General features: G+C 60.4%; 1 protein-coding gene across 4 annotated transcripts in view; it reads right to left on the reverse strand.

Moving 5' to 3' along the window:
* Nucleotides 1–359: 359 nt before the first annotated feature.
* The window catches only part of IGSF9B (immunoglobulin superfamily member 9B), a 56,602-nt gene continuing 29,717 nt past the window's right edge, over nt 360–27,244 (reverse strand). For 2 of the 4 annotated variants that reach the window (XM_077894228.1, XM_077894229.1), the window contains exons 15-20: nt 26,175–26,259; nt 24,090–24,251; nt 23,742–23,787; nt 21,530–23,182; nt 14,025–14,146; nt 360–10,767 (exon numbers count right to left, since the gene is read on the reverse strand). In XM_077894228.1, coding sequence (XP_077750354.1) covers nt 10,559–10,767; nt 14,025–14,146; nt 21,530–23,182; nt 23,742–23,787; nt 24,090–24,251; nt 26,175–26,259 — 2,277 coding nt within the window. In that variant the 3' untranslated portion in view covers nt 360–10,558. Of the gene's footprint in view, nt 10,768–14,024; nt 14,147–20,015; nt 20,062–20,844; nt 20,939–21,529; nt 23,183–23,741; nt 23,788–24,089; nt 24,252–26,174; nt 26,260–27,244 lie in introns of those variants that run through there. The other 2 variants (XR_013377168.1, XR_013377167.1) reach the window with 2 other exon arrangements.

Raw genomic sequence — 27,244 nt, forward strand, 5'->3', positions numbered from 1 at the left:
TTTGGCATTGTGCACCTGTAAGCACACGCACACGCACACATGTACACACCCACACATACACAAATGCCTCGTTTCCCTTCAGTCTACTCAGGAGGCAGCACGGTGTCCCATCTTCACCAGGATCCTCTGCTCCCAGGCGTCCCCGTGGCCCCCAGGTCCTCGAGACCCGGCCCCAGGCTTGGCACAGGCTGGCATCCACCCCCAGGCTTTTGAGAAGAGGGTGAGAGAGCAGGAAGCTACCAGAGACCGGCCGTACAGAGTGTAAGTATGTCCACATAAGGCTTTGGTACAGCACCGATTTAATGTTCTTACAGTTTGACTTCTAAATCGTCTCTTAGAAGGAAAAAAAAAAAAAAAGCTTACTGAAAAAATAGTGTTTTTATTTACTTTTGAGTTACATACCTGAAGTTCAAAAAGTAAGCCTCTAGTTGCCATTCAAATCCACACGTAAAGGTGTTCTGTGTGCAGCTGTACAATTTGTTGGTTTGTTTTTAATAATTAACCAAAGTCCGCCAACCAAAGCCGTGAAGTCAGCTGCCCGTGATAACTGACTTTCACCAGCCCGTACACAAAGAAAAGAGAGGGAGAGAACACAAAGGCCATCCCCATGTCTCCCACCCCCAACCCCCAGGGAGAAAAGAAATTAGAGAGAAGACAAAATACAGCAAGGATTTAAGGAACCAGTGGGACGAAGGAGGTTCAGTCCAGCTGGCCTCTTCAGGAACAGCACCATAGAGCACCCTAGCGCGGTTATGTGGTTAATACTTGACATTCAAGAATGGAAACGAGGTTTGAATGGTGTCCCGAGAAGACCCGGCATGGGTGGGGCGTGGCTCCCAAAGAAAGCTGAAGAAGGGAAAGAAAGAGGGTGAAGTGAGAGCAAGAGCTCCCGTGACGGAACTGATGGTCGCATCCAGACTTGCCAGGAAAGGACTGGGAGGCTACCGGGCGTCTGGAGGCTGGGGGCCTCGGGGAGGGAGCCCCGGGAGCCCCACCCGGTCCGCGGACCCCGGGGAGACGGGGAAGGAAGTCACACCCCGTGGCCTCCAGGTGTGCGGTGGAAGACGTGCCCAGGATGCAGCATCTGTCCTGGCGGCAGAGAGGACGCTGCACCTGCAGGGCGCCCCCCCCCCCCCCCGCCCACAAGAAGCAGGTCGGGGCTGCGCAAAGGGGGCGGCGGCCGAAAGCCCACACCACCCGGCCAGCCCCGCAGACCCGCAGACGGCGGCGTGGAAGGGACGTCCGAGGGGCAGGTCAAGACCCTTGGAGACCGGTAAGCGGAGCTTCCCACTGCTCTTCTTCCCTGCCGCACCATTCCGCCCAGGGCTCCAGCAGCCGAGACCCTTCCAGAAGCGCCCCCGCCCAGCCCGTTCGCTCAGCAGTCGGTATGGAGGCCTGTCCTGCTCCCCCCACTCCGGACATCGGACATCGCAGGCCGCCAACAGGGGCATCTCCAGCGGAGGAGCCCCCCCCCACAGCTGATGACAAAGGGGGGAAGCCTGTGACCCCCACAGTCCCGGACCCTTCTGCTCCCAGCCCTTGCCCCGTCCAGCAGCCAGAGGCAGCACAAGTCCAACAACTCCCCGGGGTCCGCCGCCAGCCGCCAGCCGAAAAGCCAAACTGCAGTATCCCTCCTACCGAGGGCCAAGGAGGGGGGGCCAAGGAGCGTGGCTCCCAGCGCGGGCCACGGGCCTCCTCCGAGCACCCATCACCAACCGGCCCCACTAACCGACAGGCCCCAGACAGGAACTTCTGCCTACTCCATATAGAACCAGATCTCAACCCATTTTGCTCCGTGGGACTTTGTAGAAGGCTGGCTCTTCAGAGAGCCTGGAACCCTACCCCGGGCGCTCTCCCTCCCCGCTCCGCTGTCTGCCTTTCACCTCTCTCTGAGGGCCGACGGCCAGGACCGTGGAAAGGGCCGAAGTGAGTATCCGATCCCCTCCAAGCACAATTTCAAGGGGGGCCCACGTCCCTTGTCTTCATTTTTCCTTCCATACATGAAAGAGTCCAACTGGAGGTTAGAGAATGAAATGGGAATGTGGCCAGTGACTTTTGACCTTGTAACTCTGATGCTGCTGAGGATTCTAAGCTTTGAGTATAATGTGGGAAGAAGTAAGTTTTAGAGCGACTGTAGATCTACGGAGGGTACTACTATCTCTCTGAGAGGCCTGGGATGCTAAAGTGATTTATTCTGCTGGTCGCGTGAGTACCAGAAATGGGACAGAGTCTACGGAGAAAGAAGGGATGACCACTTTAAGAGCCAAAACAAAACAAAACAAAACCAATAATGGGAAGCCCTCATTGTGTGGAGGCTTGGATGGGTTGAAAGGGGTTAGGTCGCGAGCTGGGAAGGGACATAGAATGTGCTGCTTTGTCTCTTGCCCAGCCTCCCTGAAAAACCTTACTAAGAAACATCTGGCTATATCCTCCTTTGGCCTCCTGGAAGACTGCAGAAAAAGTTGGTCAAGGATGGACACAACGGCCAACTGGACTCAGTGTTAGCGCCCTTCCAGTACTGTCTGGACAAAGCCCATTTTCCTTCGGTGTCCTTAGAAAATGAGAAGTGTTTTGAGCAAGTACTCCCGGGGCCTCTAGGACAGTGCCTGAGTGGATGGCAAAGCCCCATAAGGTTTACACTGTTGGGGCAGTAGGGTCAGGAGTCAGGCTCAAGCTCTACCCCAACCTACTCTTCCCATAATATCCCCAAATGGTAAAGAGAGCTCCTACTGGTGGCCAAAGCATCGGAGTCCTTCTAATGATCAAACTCCGTTAAGACAGAAACTCTGGGACAACACGACACTTTGGTTGGGGAGGAAGGGTTAGTATTGCCTTTTTTTAGTTGACAAGAAGGATGAGAGCAGAAAAGGCTGCAGGCACACATCTCTCCTGGCTGCCTGTACCATCTGGCCCTTTCCCAGCTTCAAACACATCACTCTGAGCTCTGGCAAGTCAGAAGGAAAAGCTAGCACCCAAGAGACAATTGCTGAGGCTGCAAGGTGCACAGCCCTTGCAGCGTATGTGAGGTCTTCAATTCTCAAGGAGGTATTCTTCAGGCCGCACAAAGTTTCCTGCGCCAGTGCAAGTGAGCTCCCGCTCTCCAAAATCTCCAATTCTGGGCCAAGTTCGTCCAGCGTGGTGATGTTTGGCTCTGTTAAGTTCCCAGGGAGCAGTAGGTTCCACCCAGCCCCATCCTCCCCGTCACGCCCAGAGTGCTTCTCCCGCACCTCGTCCTCCACTCCGTGTCCCAGGACTCGACCACCCTATTTCCAGTGACACCGTATTTTTCCGATCAAAATAATAACTCTAAGAACGCATATAAGACATGTTTATATTAGATATATCACATTCACACTGGTTCCAAGAATCTGCAGCAAGAATGACCCGGGTATTCGTCTCCAGGCCTGAGCCCGTGCAGGCGGCCTGGACAAGCTGTCTCGAGGCGCCTCCCTCCCGCTACCACACCGTCCGAGAGCGCGCGGGTCAAGGTGCTGTAACCTAGGTGCTGTCAGCCCGCAGGGAACCCTAGCCTCCTTCCTAATGCCGCTGAGCCGGGTTCCTTCAGAGGAGCCGGGTACCAACCCCTGGCAACAGGAGGGCAGACTCACAGTCGTCACTCTCCGTCCTCACCGCAGTAGGCACCGTGCCAACGTGTTCGAGCCTCAGTGTCCTTCCCCGAATCCCGGTTCCTTGGGGCCATCAGATCCGGCAGCTTCCCACAACCCTCGGCTCACTTGTCCTTTCCGCGAGTCGATCATTTGTTTTGCTATTTTTTTTTTTTTAATCTTCCTGTACGCACATTCCCATCCGGAAGACCCCAGCAACTCTAGGCAGAGAGCGTCTCAGGGGGAGAGCGGCATGGAGGGAAGACGGGGGAGGTGGGGGCATCAAGGCATGAGCTCCTATTCCAGGCCACCTGGGCAAGGCGGTCCGGCTCAAGACGTCTCTAAGCACAGGTACAAAAATAAAGCAAACTATGACTTCATATAGATATATAGATATATAGATAAGCTAGCTAGCTAGACTTTATATAGGCTTTCTGTATATTTATATATGTGCGCCCAGGGCGTGAGCCCCACTCCTCCTGCCCAGCTTGAGTCTCCTGTCCTCCCGCTTCCCACTCCCCAGATGCCCCACTTGCCTGAAGCCTCCCACTCCTGACTACTGCATCTGATCCTTGCACCCACCCACCCATTACATAAGTTCCCTCTCTCCTTAAAATAGAACAAATTATATGCACTTATATAATTTTATATACAATCTCCATAAAAAATACACTAAGGATGGTGTGTCACTAATTTCACCCTCCTACCTACACAGAAGTTGCCTATCAAAGAGTCAACCAAAGAGGGGGTCGTCCGGGCCTGATGCTCCTCAGGCAAATTAGTTGTGTCCTTATAAACCTCTAGACACACACACACACACACACACACACACCTCAAACCACAAACACACCCCACACCGCACGCACCACAAACCACACACCCACATACGGCAAAGACGCCAGACACAAACACCCACGTACCCCATACACGCACACCACACTCACATACACACACCACAAACACGCCAAACACAAACACCTACATCACACAACACAACAGCACACACTCCCCAAACACCACATACACACCACGCCCACACACTCTCACACGCAAACCCCAGTCTCGCACCCACATGGCGCACACACGTTCTCACTTCCTGAGCCCAGGAAAGGAGCACAGACTAGACAGCTGGCGGGGGCCGGAAAACCAGGGAGACGACCCCGCAACTTAGAGGGACGGGGGAGACGGCCCCGTTCCTGGCCCAGCTAGGCCGCTGTCCACTGACAGACCTCTCTGCTCGCATGGGCAGTGAATACGCACTGACAAAGCGACTGGCAACTGCCTTCCACGGACTACAAGATGCCCATGAGGAGGTCTATTCCCCTCTATCAGAAATGAGGTTTCAAGGATGCCCTAAGCCAAAAGGAAGCACAAAGCCTCGAAGCCCTCATCGCCCACGAGGAGGGTCTGCACTTGCCCCTTCCACCTAATATGTGAAAACCCCAAAAACATGCTTGCAGTGTTTCTAAGGCTGAAAATGTAAATCCCGCCCCCCCCAGCCCAACCCATCTCCCCTCCCAGATTCCCTTCCCCACCCAACCGTCTCCCCATCTGTAAACCATGCACAAATTTAAGATCCCTGGAGCCGTAAAGAAGTGGGGTAAGGAAGGAAAGGCCTAGCTGGTGTGTATATGGGGTGGAGGTGGAGAGCTTGCCCTAGTTCCTAAAATAAATCCAGGAAATCCAGTGCCAGGGAGAGGTGGGGACGGTGAAGCACATTCCTTCGAGACCAAAAGGAACAACAGGCCAAGACAGCCATCCACGTCCCCATCCAGCGGGATGGGAAAGGCAAACAGCCAAGGTACCGGGGACAGGAACTGAGCCTCTGCACCCCCCTCACTCCCCAACCTAAGTCTCCCCAGCCAGGGGTCCAGAGCTGCCCATTACGTCTTCAACAACCCCAACTACTACTACCGACCCATGACAGAAGAGAATACCTAAGTGAGTTCGACTGCTGGCTGCCATCCTAGCAAGGGATTTATTAACAGAGATCCTCCAACTCTCCCTTCCATAAGGTATGGCAGGCCATTAAGGATATTTGCACTGATACTTCAGTTTTCTTTATCCTACCCAGAAACCCTTGGGGTAAGGTCTGGGGCGGGGGGTGGGGAGGGGCATGTCTTTGGATCAGATCTATTAGGAATTATTTGATCAGCTCAAAATGAGGTTGTGAAACCACTTCCAAAACACAGAACATGTGGTGAGGACATTCTATTTGTTCACAACTTATTTGAAAACTACGGACGGGGGCGGGGGGGGGGGCAGAAAAAAAGCCCTAGAGCAGCATGATTTCACCACCAATCAGAAGGATGGGGGATAATGGGGACCCCCCCACCTCCCTAACCGAACGTCAAGGTGCCAGGAGGGCTGGCGTCCCGCCTGGGCTTGATTTTTATGGACTTCTTCTAAAGAAGAGATTTTTCATTCTGCCTCTCGATGTGAGAGGAAGCCGGGCTGCGGACTCGGAGAGGACAGAGGAAGGGCCGGTCTCGTTTGTCCTTCGATGCCAGACTCTGGCCTCACGCCGTCGAAGGAGGAGAAAGTGAGAACGAGACCTCCAGGTCTGGAGCCACTGTGTGGCTTCACGGTCCAAAGGCAGCCTCTGTGCTCAAGAAGAAAAGGGGACAGGTGCACCAGCCACCACCACCCCCCCACCCCCGTCCTCCTCCACCAGCAACCGCGTCTTCCGATCACGGGAGAGAGGGGAGGGAAAAGGCCGCCCGACGCTCCCGCTTAGGAAAACGAGCACATGAAGCTCATGAGAACGAGTCTTCCTTCTCCCCCGACACAGAGCTGGCGATCCGACGGGGCTCTCAGGACAAATCTCCTAGCTCCGGGCCTGAGCAACCCCTCCGGGCCTGAGCAAGCAGACGGATGAAGTTGAAGGACATCACAGAGGATATGACCGCGTTTGGCTCGGGCACTTCGTGTTATAGGCTAATTCTAGGAGACGCGAGGGAGGCCAGCTAAGGACGCGAGACCAGTCCCGAGAGCCAGGCTGGGCCGCTGGGCCGAGACCCTGCTCCTCAGTCCGTCTTCAACGGCTCCATCACCCTCCCACCCTGTCCCCCAAACCATCCTTGCCGCCACCACTCCCCAGCCTGCCCCGCCCCGGGCAATGGCGCGTCTTTGCTTTCTTGGGATGACCCCTATCCCTACCCAACTTGTACATGGTACCCTTAGGGGTAAGTTGCCACATGCCGCAAACAGAAAGGTAAGGCTTGATGTTCCCCATCCTGCCTTGGCCTCACTATCACATCTCAGGGTCCCCACCGCCTCCCATGGGATTGACCTCACCCTCCGTCCCCCTTCCGGCCTTACAGACCCTGCACAAAAGCTCTGACCTCCTTTCTGTGCTCCCCCTCTCTGACTCCCGCTCCTGAAACACCCCACCCCGCCAAGTCCTTTATTCACCTTAGATCCGGACCATCCCCCCCAGAGCAACAAGGGCGGCCCCTGGGGCTCCAAGCATCCGGCCTGCCCAAGCCTGCCTCCCTGTGTCCTACAGAGGACATGACATGATGGCAGGGCGGGCCAGGAGGGCGGATGAAGACGCGCGCTCTTCCCCGCTCCCGCCCTCTCTACCCTTTGACTCTTTCCGACTGCTCCCCAGCGACCCGTGAGGGTGCCCCAAAGCTCCTCTACATGCAAGCAAAGCAAGCCCGAGATTAACCATTAGCTTCTCTTTTCTTATGTTTCTACATAGTAATAAAACGTACTTTATGTACAATTCTCCCCCCAGCCCACCCCAACCCCCCAGAAGGCTTTCTAACAAAACTGGAAGAAACAGCTGCAGCCACGCACACCTCGGCCCTGGATTCTAATCCCGGGGAGGGGCAAAGTCACCCTGACGTTTTTTTGTGAAGTCTGTTTCTCCCTTGAAGCTACTGTTTTGTCAACTCAGCAAAAACAACAAAACGAAAACGAGGTAAAAAACAAGAACCAAGCTAGTCAGGAAATTTCACATCTGAACCCTACCCGGTTTCCTCTGCATAAAAAGGCCACAGGAAAACAACTGGAATCGACACGACTCTATAAATATTTTAGATCCCAAACCAAAATAAAGACGAGAGAGCATTGAGAAGTGTCAGTGGTCACCCACCCCTGCCTGAGAGGCCCCGGCGCACGGCCGCCGGGCACAGGCCCTTCACAGCAGCCTCCCTCTGGAGAAAGGGGACCCTCCAGGGGCCTCGAGCGCCCGCCCCCGGGTCAGGGAGGAGGCAGGCAGGGCTCCCCGCATGGGCCCCACTGGGCCCCGGACGCCTACCCGCATGCAGGGCCCCACACGAGCCACGGAGCCGTGCCGGAGCCGCGCCATGTGGTCAGCGGGCTTCCGAGATCCAGGATCCGATTCCTCCTCCTTGCTAGTCCCCCCCCGCCCCCGCGCTGTCAGCCTGAGCCCCTCGGGACCCATGGCCCCCGTCCTGCTGCACGAGCCCCCGGCCCCCGAGGCAGTCCCGGGGCTCAGTCAGGCGCAGGCGGGAACCCGGGATGCAAGGCATGGGCTTTTGTGGGGCTGCCTCCCCGCGAAGGCACCAGGCCTGGAAGGGAGGGGTCTGGGGGGTGTCTGCTGGCCCCCCGGTGGGGCACGAGGTGGTGGGAGCTCAAGAGGGTGCACTGCGATTGCCAGTGGGGAGGAGAGGACAGTGGGCCCTAGCGATGACGACGGCCCCGTCATGCACACGCGGGCACACACCCCGCATGGAAGCATGTGCCCATGGCCCCTTTACCCTCCGTCGCGTGGACGGGGGGACGGCGCCCAAAGGGCCGGGAGAGCCCCAGGTGCAGGGGGCCGCCGGCCTTCGAGGACACGGCAGCGGGAGGACGGGAGGCTGCGGCCGTGAAGAGCCGTGTGGTGTCCCTCCCCCAGCCTGGGGACGCAAGCAGAGCCCGAGCATTTGGTCTGATGTGCCGAGGTAAGGGCCCCGCCAGAGGCAGGGAAGACAGGAGTCAGCACCGTGGAAGCTCCGAGACCGCCTGGGGTGGGCCCCTGACCGGGAGCCGGGAGCCATAGCCAGGGGGGCCCCGAGGGTGCCCCGAAGAGCCTATGCCCCCCCACCTCCTCTTCTTCCTCTCCACGCTTGGGACCTAGAATTCAAGCACAGCGCCCAGGAAGGGCCCCCCCCACCCTAAGGTCCCACGGATCGCACCCCCACATTTCAGCCGGGATCCGCCCGGTCGGCACGCACCCCGCGCACCAGGACAGGCTGCAAGTGACCCAGCGGGAGACCCGCGACCGCTCCCTGCACGCCCGGGCGGAGGTAGAGCTGCCCTGGGGCGCCAGGCGGAGGCCCGGCCTCTGCCCCTCCTCACCCTGGCCGGGTGGTCCCGGACGCCCGAGGCCCAGGGCAGGAGCACAGAGGGTCCCCAGGGTGAGGCCCTCCCCCTCCGCCTCCCCACCCTCGGGCGACCCGTGGCTGGGGACGTGGAGACCCCCAAGGCGGAGTCGGGCCCCACTGGCGGGGCGACAGGACGGAAGCACCAGAGCTTGTGCGGCAGAGAAGAACCGACCCTAAGATGGGGCTCCCAGCGAGGCGCCGCTCCCCAGCCCTCGGGGCCTCCCCCTGCGCCGCTCTCCTGCTAGCAACTGTGCGGAGCCTCTGGCGCTTTGACCGGGCGGCAGCCACACAGGTGGCGGGGAGAGGCAGGTGCCCGGAGCCGCCAGGACCAGAGCACCAGAAGGAGACCCGTCGAGGACCCGCAGCACCTTTATCCCCAGGCGGCCAGAGCACGGGCCCCACGGAGCGGGGCACTGCCCGGCAGCACCACCATCGCACTGGGACACAGACGCACCCTCAGGCAGGGCAACACGGCCTCACAGGCGCTTCTGCTGCTAACGCTGTGAACTAGGACGAGATTGTGGCAGAAAAGGTCGGAGCCCAGGCCCCGGCCCACCTCCCCTTCCAGCTCCACCCCTGCCTCAGCCGGTTCCTGTAAATGAATCCAGGGGACAGCAGGGGGCCCAGCGTGCCCCCAGGACTGGGAATCCGGGCTGCTCCCTTTGCCTGGCCTGACCCGACCCGACCCGACCCGACCCGACCCAGCAGCTGAACCCCGGGGCCGAGAGGAGCCCGCAGGCAGCACGCGGGGAGGCGGGAGGAGCCGCAGGCGGGCCCGCAAGTGGCAATTACTCAATCTGGGGAATTAGCTCCCACAAAAGGAAAGGAGGGATCCAATCCTCCACTCGGGAGGGCGCTGAGCCGAGCAGGATATAAATAGAGCCGCGGCAGCTCAGGGCTCAGCACCGGGGCCGCAGGACGGGGGGCTGCGGGGGGGCCGCCTCGCTGCTGAGCAGCCCCCGCTGCGTGGCCTGAGCCGGGCCCAAGGCTCGGGTTTAGCTGTGCGGTAGCCCAGCCGCGGACCCTCCGTGCTCGGGGAGTTCAGGGGAGGAGGCCCGGCTCCTGGCTGCGGGGGGACGCCCGCTGGCCCTGCGGGTCCCCCCCACGGACCCCACGCCTTCGCCACGCTCCTCCTCCTTCCTCCACTGACCACAGAAATAAACAGCACTTTGCTTCAATGTACATATATATACATAGAGAGGCCCACAAACTACATACGATGCATTTGTATCTATATCTATGTATATGTAGATTCGGAAGAGGGGAGGGGAGCCCAGCCCTCCTCCAGGACCCGAACACCCCACAGAGCGGAGAGCAGTAAGAGCCATCGCTTTCCCTTCCTCGCTCCCAAGGGATCTGCGGAGGCGGAAACATCCCGCCGCCGCCAGAGAGCCAAGGGGGGCAAGGCGGGTCCCCCCTTGACCCCCGTTGGCTTCCTAATCGCTCCCACGAGCCCCGGCCCTCTGTCCCCACGGCGACGCCCGCCGCCAGGCGGCGGGGGAAGCAGCCCCCCAGCTGCCCCCCTGCCGGCACACCCCGGCCCCCTCCCCGGCCCCTCAGCCCAGCGCCGCCGCGCCGCCGCTCCGGGACCGGGACCGCTCAGCGCTCGTGGCGTCACAGCAAGGTGGCGTGGCCGGGGTCGTCGTGATCCACGCTGTTGAGAATCGCCGTCTGGTCTTCTGGGAGCTGGCGGTGGCACAGGTCTGAGAGGCGGGCAAAGGGGTCAGGCCGAGAATGTCTCTTCTTCTTTCGGAGGCAGACGGCTTCATCGGGCCACAGAACCTGGGAGTCTGGAAGCTGCTGAGCCTGGGAGGCAGGACCGTCTAGGGAGGAGGGAACAGGTGCAGCAAACAAACGGGAAGAAAATAAAGTGGGTGAAAGGGAAGACAGTAACCCCACGCACTCACCTCTTCCATCCGCGGAGACTCACACCCCGGGCTTTCTAGCAGGACGAGACTCATCAGCGTAGCCGGGCCGGGGGTGACCGCAGCAGACAACCCCGTCGTCACCACCAGTGACCCCTCAGCCCCTTGTGGTGCAGCCAGGGCTGGGGGCCCTGTGGCCGAGGGGGTCCTTGCTGGGCACCAATGACCCGCATCCACTCCCCTGGGTGCACGGAGAGCGGAGGGAAGCAGGATGCGCCCAGTCCACCCGCACTTATCTTTTATGTAATATTAAATGTTTTGATTTAAAACCTGTTATCTAGTATTTTAACTTTTATCAGAGTAATATCGATATTTCTCCTTCCATGCCTCCCAGGTACCAAGCATCATTGTAGGAGCTGGGGATTGGGGCTTCCAAGGATGGGTGGACCTCAACACGTGCTGTCACCCCCCGCCCCACAGCAGTGATGGACTCTACCCAAGACTTCAATCCTTGCCGTAGAGCCAGGCGAGGCCCTTCCTAGACGCCAGGGCCACCACGCTGCCTCGTGGCTCTTCTGCAGATACGGCAGTAAAGGGCTGGGTTTCTAGAAAATTATACTTTAGTGTGGACTTAAAAAATACAGAAATAAAATTTCCAGATCCTGAAAGTCCTACAAAGAAAGATGAAAAGAAGGCCACGTGAGAGCAAATGACTAAGCACGGTCCTGGGGTGCCTGGGTGGCTCGGTGAGTTAGCGTCTGCCTTCAGCTCAGGGCGTGATCTCAGGGGTCCCGGGATCAAGCCCCACCTCAGGCTCCCTGCTTGGCAGGCAGCCTGCTTCTCCCTCTCACTCGTTCTCTCTCTCTCTCAAGTAAAGGACTAAAATCTTAAAAAATAAACCAAAAAATAAAGTATGGTTCTACTCTTGAAAGGCCGATGAGCTTTCTGAAGCCCCAAGGGAGGAGTTTCCCAAAAGAAGGAGGATGGGCGAAAGTGAGACCCATGGCTGATGAGCCAACTGCCACATTTCAGAGACGGACGGACGGAAGGAAGGAAGGAAGGAAGGAAGGAAGGAAGGAAGGAAGGTAGGAAGGAGGCCATCGTAGCTGAAGCAGAGCGAGCAAAGGACAGTGAGGCAAGGAAGATGGAGGTGGGAATCCTAAAGAGCTTGGAATCTGCTCTGGCTGCAGCAGGAAGCTTCTAGAAGGTTTTCTCCAGGTGCATGTGTGTGTACATTGCCAAGAGGACGCTACTGCATTGTCTGAAGATCGCTCCAGTTGCTGAGTGTAGACTGCACTGTAGGAGGAGTAAGGAGGGAGCGAGACAACCAGCAAGGAGGCCACTGCGAGAATCAGGGTGGGAATAGCTTTAGTTTTAGCAATTGAGGTGGGAAAGAGTCGGACGGAGGACGTGCTATAAAAGTTGGTCCCGCAGACCTTACCAAGTGGCTGGACAGGACCCGTGAGGCCAGACAAGGAGCAAGGCTGAGTGGCGAGGCCCGTAGCAGTGCTATGCAAGAAGGTGGGGAGGAGGTAGGAGACGCACATTTGGAGAGGGTGATCGATAACTCTATTTTGGACGTTTTGGAGGCTTATAAAACATCTAAGTGCGTGTTCAGCAGGCAGCTGGAAACATGAGACGTGAGCTCTTGGAAGAGACTGGGGCTTGGAAGAGATGTTTGGGAGCCATCAACGTCTTATAGGAACAGGACGCCGGGGCAGAGCAGGAGGGAACACAGGGATCTGGTGTGGCTCTTTTTGTTAAAAATAAATAAGCAAAAAAAAAAAAAAAAAAAAGCAAATAAAAAAATAAAACAGGGCAGCCCAGGTGGCCCAGCGGTTTAGCGCCGCCTTTGGCCCAGGGCATGATCCTGGAGACCCGGGATCGAGTCCCACGTTGGGCTCCCTGCATGGAGCCTGCTTCTCCCTCTGCCTGTGTCTCTGTCTCTTTCTCTGTCTCTTAAGAATAAATAAAATCTTTAAAAAAATTTTTTTTAAATTAAAAAAAAAACAAACATAGGTAGGTGGGTGGGTACGTGCGTCCTCAACTGCAACGAGCTTAAGTGGGTTGAGCACTCAAGCTTCGGGCTCCCATTCCTCACTCAAGCCCTAAAAACATCATCTTCTCCTCTTCTGCCTCAGTTCGCCCATCTATAAACCAACAGGATATGAGCGCCACCCAAAGGCTCCCTGTCTTCCAAAGATCCCGGCGGCCTCGTAGAAGGCTCGCCCGTGAACCCCGCCTCCAAAGAAAGTAGTAACACTGTCCGTGGTTACTAAAGATCAGCGAGGAAGCTGTCCAGCTGTCTCTTTTGACAGCCTGGGACAAGATTCGTAAAACCATTGGTGAAATAATAAAGACGACGTGATAAATATCAAAGCATTTTCTAAGTGTAGGAAAGGGCTGAATTATTTTTGCGCTACCTTAGCAGCTACCCCTCCGTGTGGGATGAAAACATCAGACATATGTCAGCAGGAATGTTCTCTCTACCGTAAGGGGATTTCATTCTATCTCGGTCATCCCGCAGAGGGCGGGTCCATGCCACCAGGTGCCCTAAGCACTGAGTAGGACCCCACAAATCCCACGTCCAACTAGACGGTCTGAAATAACAAAGAAACATATAAGGAAATAAAGGGAGTTCCAAAAGGCCTATGGCAGAAGGGAAAGGGATCAAGATGCTACTTATGTCGTCTGGAAACGCATAGAGGCAACACGCTGCATCTCCTGGAGGCAAATGCACAGAACCCTCTGAAAGCACATCTACAACCAAGAAGGTGGCTCCCGGGGTGCCTGGGGGGCTCCGTCGGTGAAGCGGCTGCCTTGGGTCAGGTCATGATCCTGGGGTCCTGGGTCCAGCCCCGCACCAAGCTCCCTGCTCAGCAAAGAGCCTGCTTCCCCTTCCCCCCTCCCTGCTCCCCCTGCTTGTGCTCCCCTGCTGTCTGTCAAATAAAGAAATAAAATCTCAAAAAAAAAAAAAAGAACAAAAGGATGGTTCCCAGTGGGGAGGAAACGATTGAGAGGACAATCCGAGACCCTGTCTTTCTAACGTTTACATGGAAATCATACTTACATATTACTTAGTAACTAATATTAAAAAGACACAGTGACATAAACTGCTGGATTCAATTCTGGAGACAACCCAGGGACGGGATCCCGAGCCGAACAACCCCACAATGACGGCGGAGAGAGGAGGAAAGAGAGGATCCGCCATTTACCGGATCGTTTCTTTGACTTCGAGGAGCCCTTGGATGACTTTTTGGGCTTCTTTATCCGTTGGTATTTCAGAGCCTCCAGCCTCTCAGGTGTAGCAGCGTTCCCGGGTGCAGGTGGATGTGTTCTGGAAGGACAATCAGAGAGGCACAGGTCAGCCCCCAGAGAGGGAGCGTCTGAAGAGCGGCTGGAAGAAAACCACAGCACCGGCCGACGGGAGGACAGGCACAGTGCTGGGCAGTACCAGGTGTGCACGGTGGTCCCCGGGCACCCGCCTCTCGGTTGTTCCTGGAAGGGAGAAAAGCCGGTAGAAGGCTTGAGCCGCGGGAGGCCTACCTCGGATGGAAACCACCATGTGGAGCAATGAGAAGACCTAAGAAAAGGGGAGACAGGCTTTAGTAGGGGGCCGCATCACGTGTCACTCAACGCGGGAAGAAGGCGGCATCCGTGCCCCAAGCTGCCAGAAATCACCACGACCGAGACCTTAAAGTGGAAAGTAAGAGGGCAGGTTAGAGGAGGTAAGGACCGCCACTGAACCGTTGTCCTCTGGGGAGGAGAAGGCCAGGGCCCACGAGGAGCCCCACGCCCTGTGAGGCAGGGGGCGCGTACAACCCACTTCACCGGGCGTCTTCCCGGCGCCAACCGGAGCCAGGCGGCACCCGGCGGCCAGGGGCGGCGGCATGGTCATCCAGCAGCACCTTGGCAGGCGGGCGCCTGGACCTCCCGCGGCCTAGGCTCAGAGTCCAAAAGAAGGTGGACGTCGACCCGGACGCTGGGCGTCCAAATCCGGCAGCCTCGTGAAGCCCTTGCCTTCGGTGGCAAACGTCCAAGGACTGTCTACGCTTTCAGGCTCAGTGGGAAAAGCGGGGATGGGAGAGACGCCACGCGCGCCACGGTCTCCCTGTCCCCCCGCTGCGGGCGGACGTGGTCATTCGCCTGATGGATCAACCCTGCAGTTAGAACGAAGCCCATGATTCTGCTGGAGCCGTGCGGCCTCTGCGACCCGGGGGACCCCAGGCCGCTGCAAGGCTGGGCCGAGGCAACCGGTGCACACTGGACGGGAGAGAACTGCCCGCGGGTCATAAAGGAAAACCTAGAAGGCGAGTTATCAGTGTCACTGCTTCCCGGGAAGGAGGAGCCCGAGGAGGAGAGGCAGGGAGAGCGCTGGGTGCAGCGTGCCCCCCGGGCCACCCACGGAGGCGACCACGCTCTTCCTCCAGCCTCTTCCGACTGCAGCACATGGATTTTGGGTAAGTCCTGATTAGCAGGAGGATGGCCAACCCTGGGGGGGAGAAGCGGCCAGCGGTGAGCCGACAATCCGAGGCAGAACCGACGACGCAGGGAAGGAGGGAGGGAGGTCTGCAGCCCGTCTCCCGGGACCGGTGGGACTTGCGGGGAAGGAGCAAGAAGCCACCCGCAGGCTGACTGGTGGTAAGCCTCTGGTCTCTGGGGCCTCCTCAGTAAGTGGCAATGAAGCCACCTCCACCTTCCCTGACGGATGCCGTCACTCCGTAGCCTCTCCGCACATAAAGTACCCAGAAGCTCCTCCGAAGTCCAGGTCAGAGGCGGCTCCTGGGTTTCCCATAGGCCCTGACAGCACAGAGCGCGGGGGCCCCACGTCCACGCACACGCAGGCAGGCAGCACACGGTCTCGGAGGGAAGTCCGACTCACCGTTAGGAGTCAGGTCTTCTGCCCCCAGAGACCCGACCTGCAAATCCCCGTCCCCTCCTCCTTCGACTCCACCCACACGGACCTTACAGGGCGGCCGCGCGGCCGCAAGGGAATCTGGAAGGCGGGCAACGGGTGGAGATGGCTAGGGGATGGGGGAGCATGAGTTTGCAATGCTGGCGGGCAGTGCTCACCCCCTTCTCATCCTTGACTAGGGCTTCTCCAGGTCCTAAAAGGAGAATCAAAGGTGTGAATCAGCCGTTGGGTTTACCTGTGCCCCGGTCCGGGCCAGCCTCTTCAAAGGGACCACACGAGGTGAGGGATGCGAGGTGAGGGATGCGAGGCCCCAGGGGGCAGGGCTTAAACCACATAATCCAGGGTGAGCGACCCAGAGGCCGCGAGAAAAACTGGCCAAGGCGCCTGGGGTCGTTCCTGGGGACCCTCCCAGCCGGGTGAAACCTCCAAGGACATCCTCACTAAAATCAACCTGTCGCGGCCTTCATCGCCTCTGTCACGCGGCGGTTAGTCACCACTTACCAGGCCGCACTGACTGTTCTCTCCCGTCCTTACGAGAACCCTACCGGGTAAATACTGGACTGACCCTGTTTCTCAGAGGGGCAAACTGAAGCAGCTCGCCTAAGGATCCAGCTCTCACAACACAGAGCCGAGGCTGAGAACATCAAAGGGCTCTTCCGAGTTCTTCCTGAGGGAAACAGGTTCGGAAGCCACCTAGCAGAGAGCCGCGCTCCCGTGCTCCACCTGGGAACCCCGTGCGCCCCCAGGAAGACGCGCCAGGGGTGGGGAAGGGGCGCTCAAGGTCTGTCTTCAGGCCAAAGTTCCCAAACCGTGATGACCCGCTGAGGAGGACAGGCCAACTTCCCTTTGTGGAACAGCCGAGCCGCAGCCCCTCTGGGACGGGACGCCTGCTGTCCACCCGCCTCCGCGCTGGGCTCAGCGCTCAAACACAGAAACGTGACCGAAGGCTCCTGGAGGCCCTGAGACACTCTGCCGATGCAGGAGGGAGAAATAACAGCAAGTGTCTGGAAGGACGGGGCGGACGGGGTGGACGGATGGGGCGGACGGGGAGGGGAGGGCAAAAATTGAATTATTTTTAGCAAATTATACAGAAAAAAAAACGTGAAATGCGGCCCAACACACTTGACTTGCAGCCCGTGACGCCCTTTGGAATCAAGTCACCTCTGTGCTCTAGAAGGGGACCACGTCCCAGGCCCACGGGGGACCATGGACAACGGAGGTTCGTGCTGCCGGGAGACGGTGGGAGACCTGGGCTATGCGACTTCACCCCTGCCGCGGCCTCAGCCCGGGAGTCTGCAGTGCACCAGCAGGGTGCACCCCACAACAGCACCCACCGGGCTCTCCGACAGACAGAGGGCGGCCCCCTTCCCCGTCAGGCCCGGTCCTCCGAAAACCTACCGGAGCCCAGAAGACCAGGCTCTCCTGATCCCAAGAAGTTGGGGGGGGCGGGGGTACAACCCTAAAAGCCCAGGGTCTCCCTAGATCTTCCATGTCTGTGGAGCTCCCCCGAACCGCAGCACTCCAGCCCACTGATGCTTCACTGAGGGTCACGACTGCTAGGAACTGCCTGGAATCTTCTCTCTTTCTGTTTTCATAAAATCCATACAAATCAAGCATTTAGCCCAGGGTTGGCTAATGGTTGCTTAGCTCTGTGCTCACCCAAAACAGTGGAGAAAAGACACAGACAAAAAGGTTCCAAAAGTAGGCAGACCGCAGGACAGAGGTGAGAACCGCAGGCCAGCGCCTGCCCCCCGGGGCCGGGCACCCCGGCAGTCGGCGGCCGGGAGGGAAGGGGAGCTTTCCTCCTCTGCATAACCACCTGACCAGACCCGGGGTGGGGGGTGGGGGCAGAAAATCCAGTAGTGCCCGAGGTGAGCTGGGAACAAGTCCCGCCACCGCCCCCCCTTACAACAGAGAAAGTCCGGACCGCGGAGGTCGTGCCCCCCCCCCAAGCCGTGACGACCGACGGCAGCATTCCCTGTGGGGTGGGGACAAACCCAGGGTCTGGCCTCAGGACTCGGGACTCGGGACTCGGGGGCAGCATTCCCTGTGGGGTAGGGACAAACCCAGGGTCTGGCCTCAGGACTCGGGACTCGGGACTCGGGAGCTCCTTCCTGGGGTCCGCCCCCCAGACCCACCCCATCCGACAGGCCAAAGTCAGCGCTGAGGGACAGGGCTCGAGGGCGAGGGGAGAAGAGGCCTGCTACGGGACGAGCCCGGGAGCCCGCCGGCCCCACACAGGGCAGGTCCACACAGTACAACTCCCGCTCCGAGATGGGAGTTGGGAAGAGGAGAGGGAGGGGAGGCAGAGAGAGAGAGGGGGAGAGGAGGAGGACCACTGCGGGCCCAGGGGAGGAGCGGGAGACAGACTGAAGGAAACAGGAACAGAGCGAGAACGCACGTAGACAAGACGCGTCACATCCTCTCCAAGCAAGACCGAGTGGAGACACATGCAAAGGCGCAGCATGAAGACAGCGTCTGAAGAGGAGCCTAACGCCTCCCGATGGCCCCAGCAGCTCCCGCGCCCGGGGAGCTCTCAGCAAGCAGGACTAGGGTGGCTCGTGCTGCCCAGCACCACCAAGGCCCGGCTCCGGGCTGCGGGGGGCACCTGACTCTCCTTGGCTGGGGACCCGGCCAGGCCCCGAGGATCCTGCGGTCCCCCACCACTGCCCTTGGTTTCTGGGTTTGCCACAGCAGTGAGGGTACAGGGGCCAGGCCCTCGGCGGGGGCGGGTGGGGCGTGCTGGGGGTGCAGGGCGACAGCCGGGTGAGGGCGTGGCAGTCACCGCGGGGCGGGGGTCCGGGCACTGTCCAGGAGTGCAGGGACGGCTGGGCCTGGAGCTCCCTCCTCTCTGGGGGTGCCGGGGGTCAGAACTGGGACTCAGGGAGGGAGGGAGGGAGGGCGACCTCAGACGGTGGGGGACGGGCGGCCGTCGGCAGGTGAGGGTGGGCTCACACCTACGGCCCGATGCCGGCCCCGCTCGCCACTGCTCGCGGCCGCAGCGTGACACCCAACCAGCCTCACACGCCCCCCGGGGCCTCGGCTGCTAACAAGCCTGCGGCTGCAGAGCACAAGGACACGGCCACACAGCGCAGCCCTCCTCACGGGCGGCCAGTCCTACGCCTGAGCATAGCGTCCTGAGCCCTCTGGCATCTCTAGGTAGGCAGGGGATGCAGGTGCTTCTCCCCATGGGAAGCTCCCACGCTGCTAGTGCCCAGAAGCACAGGCAGGGGCATCCACGGCAAACAGAGTGTCGCAGCCACCGTGGGAGACAGTGAGTCTCGGGTGACCTCAAGCCTCTGCAGGAGACCTCACACCCCTCTGGGAGCCCTCAGATTCCTGACACCTCCACCTGCAAGGACGCGGAAGGGACAGGGCTTGGGGACAGGGGACAGGGCTTGGGGGCAGGGACGCCCTCGGAAGAGAGCAGAGGAAGGAGCGTAGTGCTGCCCCAGGGCCAGCCTGTCCTCTGCGCCCGGGAACTCCTCCCAGGCCCCTGGAGCTGTGACCCAGTGGGATCGGGAGTGGCCGCTATGGGGTCTGGGGGCAATCTGACCCGAGGGCGAGGTCCACGTGTCAGTCCTGTAACAGCCCCCAACGGGCTCTGGCAGGCAAGGGGCACGGCAAGTGGCAGCGTCTCCCCGCCCCTGACCTCACAGGACTACAGGTGACCTGGTCCTGGGGACGACCCAGCCGTTGAGGGAAGGAACGGGGCCACACCCCAACCCTGGCTCCCTGACAATATCAGAGCGAGCCCGAGAAGACTGGGAGGGACCAGCAACCCCTGAGGAAGACCTGAGTCTCTGGGGAGCCAGGATGGGGCGGGGGACACCCTGCCTGAGGCTGCGGGGGGACAGGGGAGAGGCGGTGTTTCTGGATCTGAGTGTGACCCTGGTGTTTCCAGAGGTGCAGAGATGCAAAGCGGATCGTAGGCATTCTAGGCCCCTCGGGGAGCATGCAGGGTCCCCGGGGGTGTCTGTGGGAGGCCCTGGGTATGTGGGCAGCAGGGGTCCGAGTGAGGGGAACTGCAGGGTGGCTCTGGGGCAGGCGTGGCGTGTGGGGCGGGCGTCAGAAGCTGCAGCTAGGCGGTGCCCGAGCGCGGCCCGGTGAGGCTGTGGGAGCAGCATGATGTGGGGAACCCAGAAGCCGTGGGGCCCGGAGCAGCGGAGCTGCCGCCCACGCGGGGGGAGGGGACATGGCCTGGATTCCCCTGTAAAGGAAGCGATGGCCCTGCCGAAGCCCCGTCCGCCTGTCCACCCCCCGCCCCGCCCCAGCCACGGAGCTCCCTTACCTATTGAGCTGAGGAGAGGCTTGTCTCGACAACACTGCCCAGATAGCTGAGATCAATCAGAAACAAAGCAGTTATCAACACGGGCCGTGGGGCAACCACCCACGCACACCCAGAGGGGAGGAGGGGAGGAGCACGGGGGCCAGAGAACCACAAGCGAGGCCAGAGAATGGGGTGAGGGGAAGGAGAGGAGAGAGACAGAGAACCAGACGGCACGATGGACGAGGCAGATGAGCGCTGCACAAAGCACAGACGACAGGGCTGCGGCGCACAGCATCTCCTGCACAGACAGAGGCCCGGCTCCGTGGGCGCCGCGCCCGGCGTCCTAGCTAGAGCTCGCCTCGCCTTCCCCGCCCGCCAGGAGCAGGGGCAGCGGGAGGGGAGGCTGTGCTTCCAGGTACCAGAGAGGGTGGGAGTGCGTGGGGCAGGGGAAGGGCGCTGGGCTCCCTCCTCTCCGACCGCCTCCCATCCTGCCTACCAGCAGGCCAGCCTCCTCTGGAACACTCTGCTCCCCTGCACAGGCGGCCACATCAAGAGAGACCAAAGGACGGAACCAGAGAGAGAGAGAGAGAGAGAGAGAGAGAGGGAGGGAGGGAGGGGTGGAGAGGGGCGGGGAGGGGAGGCCAGGAGGGGTGAGGGGCACTACGGAGACGCTGCCAGCCCTTCGGAGCAAGTCGGGCCAACCCGAAGAAGATGGAGGAGGAAGGAGGACAGACAGAAGGAAAGCCAGACTTGAGGAGGGGGGAGGGGGGAGGGGGAGGAGGGACAAGGGGTCGGGGCAAGAGAAGCGAGAGAAGGAGGCACAGACGGGCGTCCAGGCCGACTCTGGTACCTGGAATACCAGCTGCTACAGTTTAGAGTGTGCTCTCTCGGGCAGGCTGATCGCAGGAGCTTGTCTGTCTGTCTGTCTGTCTGTCTGCAGCTTCCTGCGAGGCACACAGGTCGGGGTAGGGTGTGTGGCTCCAGGCACACGGTTCACAGGCCTGAGACCTTGCTCCCCGCCCAGGGGGCGGTCTGGGGACGGCCCCTCCGGCTCTCTAGGCTGCTAAGGCCGGGGAAGGGGGGTGGGGAGGAGACCCCGCCTGGCGACCCGTCCTGGGTGGAGGGGGGCTCTGGGGTCCTGCCTGGCAGGGAGGATGGGCCGGGGCAGCAAAGAGGCTGGATCCGAAGTGTCTGGAGGGCCCTGGACCCCCCACCCCAAGCCAGGGTCACGGCACGGGAGCGCTCTGCACTGCAAGAGGACCTGGGGGCCGCTCGGCCTGCACGGCACACCCCGCCCCTGCCCACGCATGTCAGTCCTGTCTCGGGAGGGGAGGGGCGGGGGGGACCAGGTCCGCCCCGCACTGGACCCCACGAGCTCGCCCGCCGATGCCAAGACCAGAACTCTCCGGAAGGGATGCTGCAGCATGTCCACACAAGCCCTGTCATTCGGGGTGATGGAGGGGTGGGGGCGGGTGGGGAATGGGGGCGAGGATGACCAGGCGCGGACGCGGGCAGGGCAACCGGCCGGCACTCACCCCGAAGTAGGTAACGGCGGCGGGGGGGGCTCCGGCCGCAGCAGCTCCTCCCCCCCGCTGCGAGGGGAGGCCGTGGGTCCAAACACGTCCAGGCTGTCGGCAGGCCCCGCGGGCGCGGGCGCGGGCGGGGGCGCAGGGTAGGCGGCGGCCAGGGCCGGGAAGCCCGTGGCGGGCCGGTAGCTGGGGCTGCCACTGCGGCTGCTCTGGGACGGGGAGCCCGTGGACGGCGTGGACTTGCGGGAGAAGCTGCCGGCGGCCGGCGGCTGCAGCGCGATCTCCATCTCGGCCTGCTGCAGGAGCCCCGGGCGGGGCCGGGCGCGGGCCGCCAGCTCGGGGGAGCCGGTGCGCGAGCTCAGGGGGCTTTGGGTGAGAGGCGAGAGCCGGGACGGCTGTAGCACCACTTGATGTAAACTGGGCTCGGCGCGCCTGGCCTGCCGGGGGCTGGGCCGGGGCCGGGGCTGGGGCTCGTACCACCGGGTGTCCAGGCCAAACGTGCTGGGGCCGCTGTGCCCCCCCGGCTCGGCCGGCTCGGGGTAAGGCAACACGGGTATGCCCATACCTTGGCTGGTATGTCTTAGCTGCCCTTGGCTCACCAGAGGTTGCATAGGTCTGTCCTGCCACTTGGCGGAGGGGGGCCCCGGGACGGGGCCTCGGCCCGGCGACTTGCCCGCCCAGCCCTTGGGTGCCTCCAGGGACAGGATGCCCGGGTAGGCCGAGGGCACCTGCAGGGAGGTGGGGGGCAGTCCTCGGGGGAGGCAGGCCTTGGGCTGCAGACTCTCGGCGACGTCACAGGGGTGCAGCTGGTGGGGGAACATCATGGCCGGGGTCTCCAGGCCCCCGAAGGGGAACTCCGGCCGGCCCCAGGGCTCAGGGGAGCGGCCGCCTGTGGGCGTCTGAGTCAAGGGCAGCGTGCTGTTGGAAGCGTTCTCTCCGTTCTCCTCGGGAATGGTGGGGTGGCCGAAGGGCCCCTCGGCGTGCAGGGGTGGGGAGGACATGACGGAGCTCAGGGGGCTGCCCACCTCCGGCATGTAGAAGGGCGGCGGCTCCACCTCCCCGGGGCTGCTGCTGCTGAGGTACCCATAATACTGGCCATGGTGGAAGGGCCGGGGCGCGGGAGGCCTGGCCTGGCCCGTGGCCTGCAGCCGCCCCTCCAGGCCGCCGGGGCCCTCCAGCCCACGGGGCTGGAACCGAGGGCTGTATGCTGGTGGTGGCAGGTAGGACTCCTGGCTGGACGACAGAGGGGTCAGCTGGGACTTGAGGGCAGCCACAGACGTGGGCACCAGCGGGTCCTCATTCTCCTCGTCCGACTGGCGGAACTCAGGGTACATGTCCGTCTCCTCGGCAAAGGGAAAGCCCTCGATGCGCCTGCTCTTCATCGAGGGCTCCATCTCAGAGGGATCCATCACGAAGCGGCCGTCGGGGCCTCTGCTGATGAGCTCGATGGGCGTGGTGGCCTCGGCCTCGGCCTCGGCCTTGGCCACGCTATACTTCTTGCTGCTGATGGCCCTCTTGGTCTTCTTGTACAACGACAGCTCCTTCTCCCGGGTGGGACTCAGCATCCTCTTGGCGGCCGGCTGGCCTTGGTCATCAGAGGACTCTGATGGGGCCCGGAGCGTGCGGATGCTCTCGGGGCTCACCTTGCCAGACGACAAGCTGTGGGGGTGAGCGAGGGGGCAGGAGCGTGAGGCTGCAGACGCCCGCTCAGGCACTTCTTTTCCTCCTCTTAACAAACAACCACAAACGCCTAAGAGGATGCTCAACAGAAGGGGGTGCCGATGGGCTGTGTACTTTGGCGTGAAACACTCTGGCGTGAAACCATCTAGGCGGGTGCCGGCCGGCTTTTGAATGAACGCGCACGTCTGCCCTCGTTCTGGCCCTTCCTGCCTGCCCCATTCCGTGCAGTCACACCTCTAGCATCGTTCCCAGCATGCTCAAGAAATGCAAGCCCACCTTAAGGTCGACTTACGCAAGACACGCCAAGAAGGCGCGTCTATTAGGGTGAAAGAAACCCACGGAAACACATTCCGAAGCTAAAGAGCAATGGATTATCCGCTATTGGGATGGTCTACGCCACTGCTCCCTCTGTGCACGTGCAGAGCAGTGGACAGCAAACAGTCTAGACACGCTCGTCTGGGGGCCGAGCTAGGCAAACCACCTGCCCGCATCCGCCCTCCGCCCTCTGTGCACTCAGCATGACCGTGGGGGCACTTACGGAGACTCTAGGCTCTTTCTGCAGTGAGTGATGGACAGTGGAGGATCTACAAGAAAGAAGAAGGGGAAGGAGAGCCCGCTGAGGCCAGGGACCCAAAATTCGCCTCAGGTCCATGGCGCCCAGAGCAGAGCTGCAGACCTGCCCTCTCACGGCCTGGGCCCATCACCCCCTCCCCAGCATCTACCTTCCTTACTCCCTCTTGCCCATCCGGTCCCATTGGCAGTTGTACCCATAAGACCCCATTTCCCTATTGGCAAGGGGGCCCACGCTCAAGGAGAGCCGCCTCTTCCAACAGGGAGCACTGGGAACCGGGCCAGGCAGAGGAGGGCGGTGGGGGCAGACACCCACCTTTTTTGCGCTTGAGCTTACGCTTGCGCTGCTTGTTGACAAAGCAGGCGGCCAGGGTGCTGAACAGGATGGCAGCTGCCAAGAAGCAGATGGTAGCTACGATTCCAGCCAACACGGGCCGGGCTAGCCCGTCATCAGTCAGGTCCGGCTGTGGGAAGATGTCTGCGGGGGGGCGAGGAACATGCGTGACTCCCTCCCCTCCCTCCCGCAAGAGCCCCCCAACTCTGACGCTGAGCCCCCAGGCGTCTTTGCTAGCCCCGTGGAACAGACGACGCGCGAGTCTAGCACTTGAGGTTTGGAGAGAGGGGGACGGCCGAGGAGAGGGACCGCAGATGGGTGGATGGAAGTCAAGTGACGTCCACAGGGCTTGCGAAAAAGTCACAGCCACGGTGACCGCATGGCAGGCATGACTCCGACAGTAACATCCGCTTGGCCACGGTGCACACTACCAGACGCCCTCACAGGGGGCAAACGGGGCACACGCGCTCACTCTGACGTAAAGACACCGTCACGGACTGGCCAACAGACACGGCCTATCCGGTCTACACCCCTGCTACTCGGCCTCCTGGGGGAGGGGGGATTGCTGCTTCCTGCCATCCCGACAAAATGGGACCCTGGCTGTGAAGCCACCTTGGGAGTTAAATGCCACGGAGGGGAGAAGGGGCTGTGACCAGAGATTCCGAGCCACCGCATCACGGCTGAGCAATTTCTGCAGGGAGAGTTAGCATGTCCCCGACACCTCGGCTCACAACTCCGGAGCCCGCAGGGACGCTCCACACTAGTCCAACCTCCTCTTACAGGTAAAGAACCGCGGTTCGCTTTGTGCCCAGCTCGTTAGTGACGGAGCCAGGGCTGGACCCCCACCCGCCAGGCCCTACTTCACAGTTGGTGACACCGGAAAGCGCCACTCTTTATATTCTGTGTACGCGGATGTCTTGGGCCAGAGCCGAAACAGCCTGGATCACCCTGACGAGTGGCGTGGGCCAATGGAAAGCTATGAGCCCTTGGGAGTGGGGGGCTGAGACGGGGGCTGAGGCCACTGCGCCCCGGTACCTATCTTCCATTCGGGTGCCAGACATAAAGCCACTGAACACAGAAGAACCCGCCGATGCAAACCCTTGCGTCTTTTACTGTGGCCTCGGCTGTGAGCCCTGGTCCCTGTTCCTCCCTCGCTCTAGAGTCCCCTCCCTAGAGGGAAGCCAAGACAGGGTACCTCTGTATGGGGAAAAACAAGAAAACAGCCTCGGTGCCACGGTGCCTAAGGTGAGGCAGGAGTGATGCCCCTCCGCCCCAGGGCTTGGCCACCGTCTCCCCTGCTTCCCCACATCGGCCTGCCCAGTGCCTCTGGAGCTGTCCTGCTGCATGAGCGCCCTGGCCGAGCCCCTGCCGCCGGCCCCAGGGGTCCTTGGAGGAGCAGCGCCCCCAGAAATGGCGCCCCCGCTTAATCACTAAGTGAAAGCCTCTTCCCATACCGAGGGAGCCACTTGACCGGGCGAGGGAGGGGCTCTGCTGGGTTTCGGGACCCGTAGCTGGAGGAAGATGCGTAGAAGTGGGACCAGGGCCAAGAGAAAGAAAGATAAATGTGGAAAATGCTAGGGAGTTGGCTTTATTTAGCCTGAAAAAAAAAACCTAGGGAGACGAAGGAGTGGAGGAAACAACACCAAACAGCAATTTTCCAAATAAAACCACCATAATTAGAAAGCAGTCTCATCCCAGGCCTTCAGCAAATATGTGCTGACCTGCGGTCTCTCCAGTTCACCGCCCCAGTCCCTTACAGAGGACGCACTGGCGGAAACAGGGATGTCACAGCAAAGGAACGTGAGCCAGGTCCTTTTGGACTACTACGAGGAGGGGGCTAGCGCCAGTCCCAGCGACGGGTGCCCCGCAGGCAGGGCCGTGCACGCAGCTCCAGCAGGGGAGCGCCTGTCCCGTCCTCCGACGGGCTGGAGGGCCTGAAGAAACGCTCCGGTCTCAACCAGAGCCCTTGCTCGTTTCCGACTCAGCCTCCCTCCCGGACTAGCTCCCTCACAAGGGACTCCGTGCGGCCCTAAGCCCTCGGCTTATACGAGAGCCGAGCCCACGTACCTGTGCTGGAGACGCCGGCGATGTTGCTGGGCTCGCTGATCAGATCCTGCATGACGGCCAGAACCCGGAATTCGTACCAGGTGTCCTGCAGCCCCGGGGACAAGACTCTCGTCAGCCTGGGACCCCAGGCGGACGCTGACCTACCGCAGACCCTCCCCCAAGGGGGAACAGGTACCCGAAGCCGTGGCGGACTGGAAGTGATGAACAACCAGCTCTCGGGTTACCAAAAAAAAAAAAAGAAAAAGAAAAAGAAAAAGAAAAAACAAAGTCCTCATTTGCAGCATTTACCAACTTCCATTTCCGTGGTAAAAATACTCCCACTGGGCAGCCTGGGTGGCTCAGCGGTTTAGTGCCCGCCTTCAGCCAGGGCCTGATCCTGGAGACCCGGGATCGAGTCCCGTGTTGGGCTCCCTGCATGTAGCCTGCTTCTCCCTCTGCCTGGGTCTCTCATGAATAAATTAAAAAAAAAAAAAAAAGTACTCCCACCGCGGTGGATTTCAATCTAGGGCTGTGAGGTCGCGGAAAGCAGAGGTGGAGAGGGACGCACACATGGGCTCTCATGGGCCCCCGGGGGCCGGTTGTACTGCGGAATAAGTGCCCAGGGAAGGAAGACAGAAAGACAGACGAGACTGTTTCGGGACACCTGGGTGGCTCGGGGGTTGAGCCTCTGCCTTCGGCTAAGGGCGAGATCCCCAGATCTGGGATCGAGTCCCGCATCGGGCTCCCTGCATGGAGCCTGCTTCTCCCTCTGCCTGTGTCTCTGCCTCTCTCTGTGTGTCTCTCATGAATAAATAAATAAAATCTTGAAAAAAAAGAAAAAAAAAAAGACTGTCCAGACTGTCCAGACTTATTTCCATGAAATAAGCTGCTTCCTCCCTCTAGCGAGAGAGAGACACAGCAAAGTTTTCAGGGGACCAGCTGCTAAAAAAAAGATAATGCATCTTCCTCCGGGGAGTCTAACTTGTTAAAGCAGGGGGCAAAGCAGGAGACAGCCCTTCTGGGAAACGCTTTGCCCAGCGCGCGTCAGAGTCCGGCAAGGAGCAGAGGTCGACGTCCAGGGTCACAGGTGG

The sequence above is a fragment of the Canis aureus genome, chromosome 3, assembly GCF_053574225.1.
Source record: "Canis aureus isolate CA01 chromosome 3, VMU_Caureus_v.1.0, whole genome shotgun sequence".
NCBI classification, from domain to species: domain Eukaryota; kingdom Metazoa; phylum Chordata; class Mammalia; order Carnivora; family Canidae; genus Canis; species Canis aureus.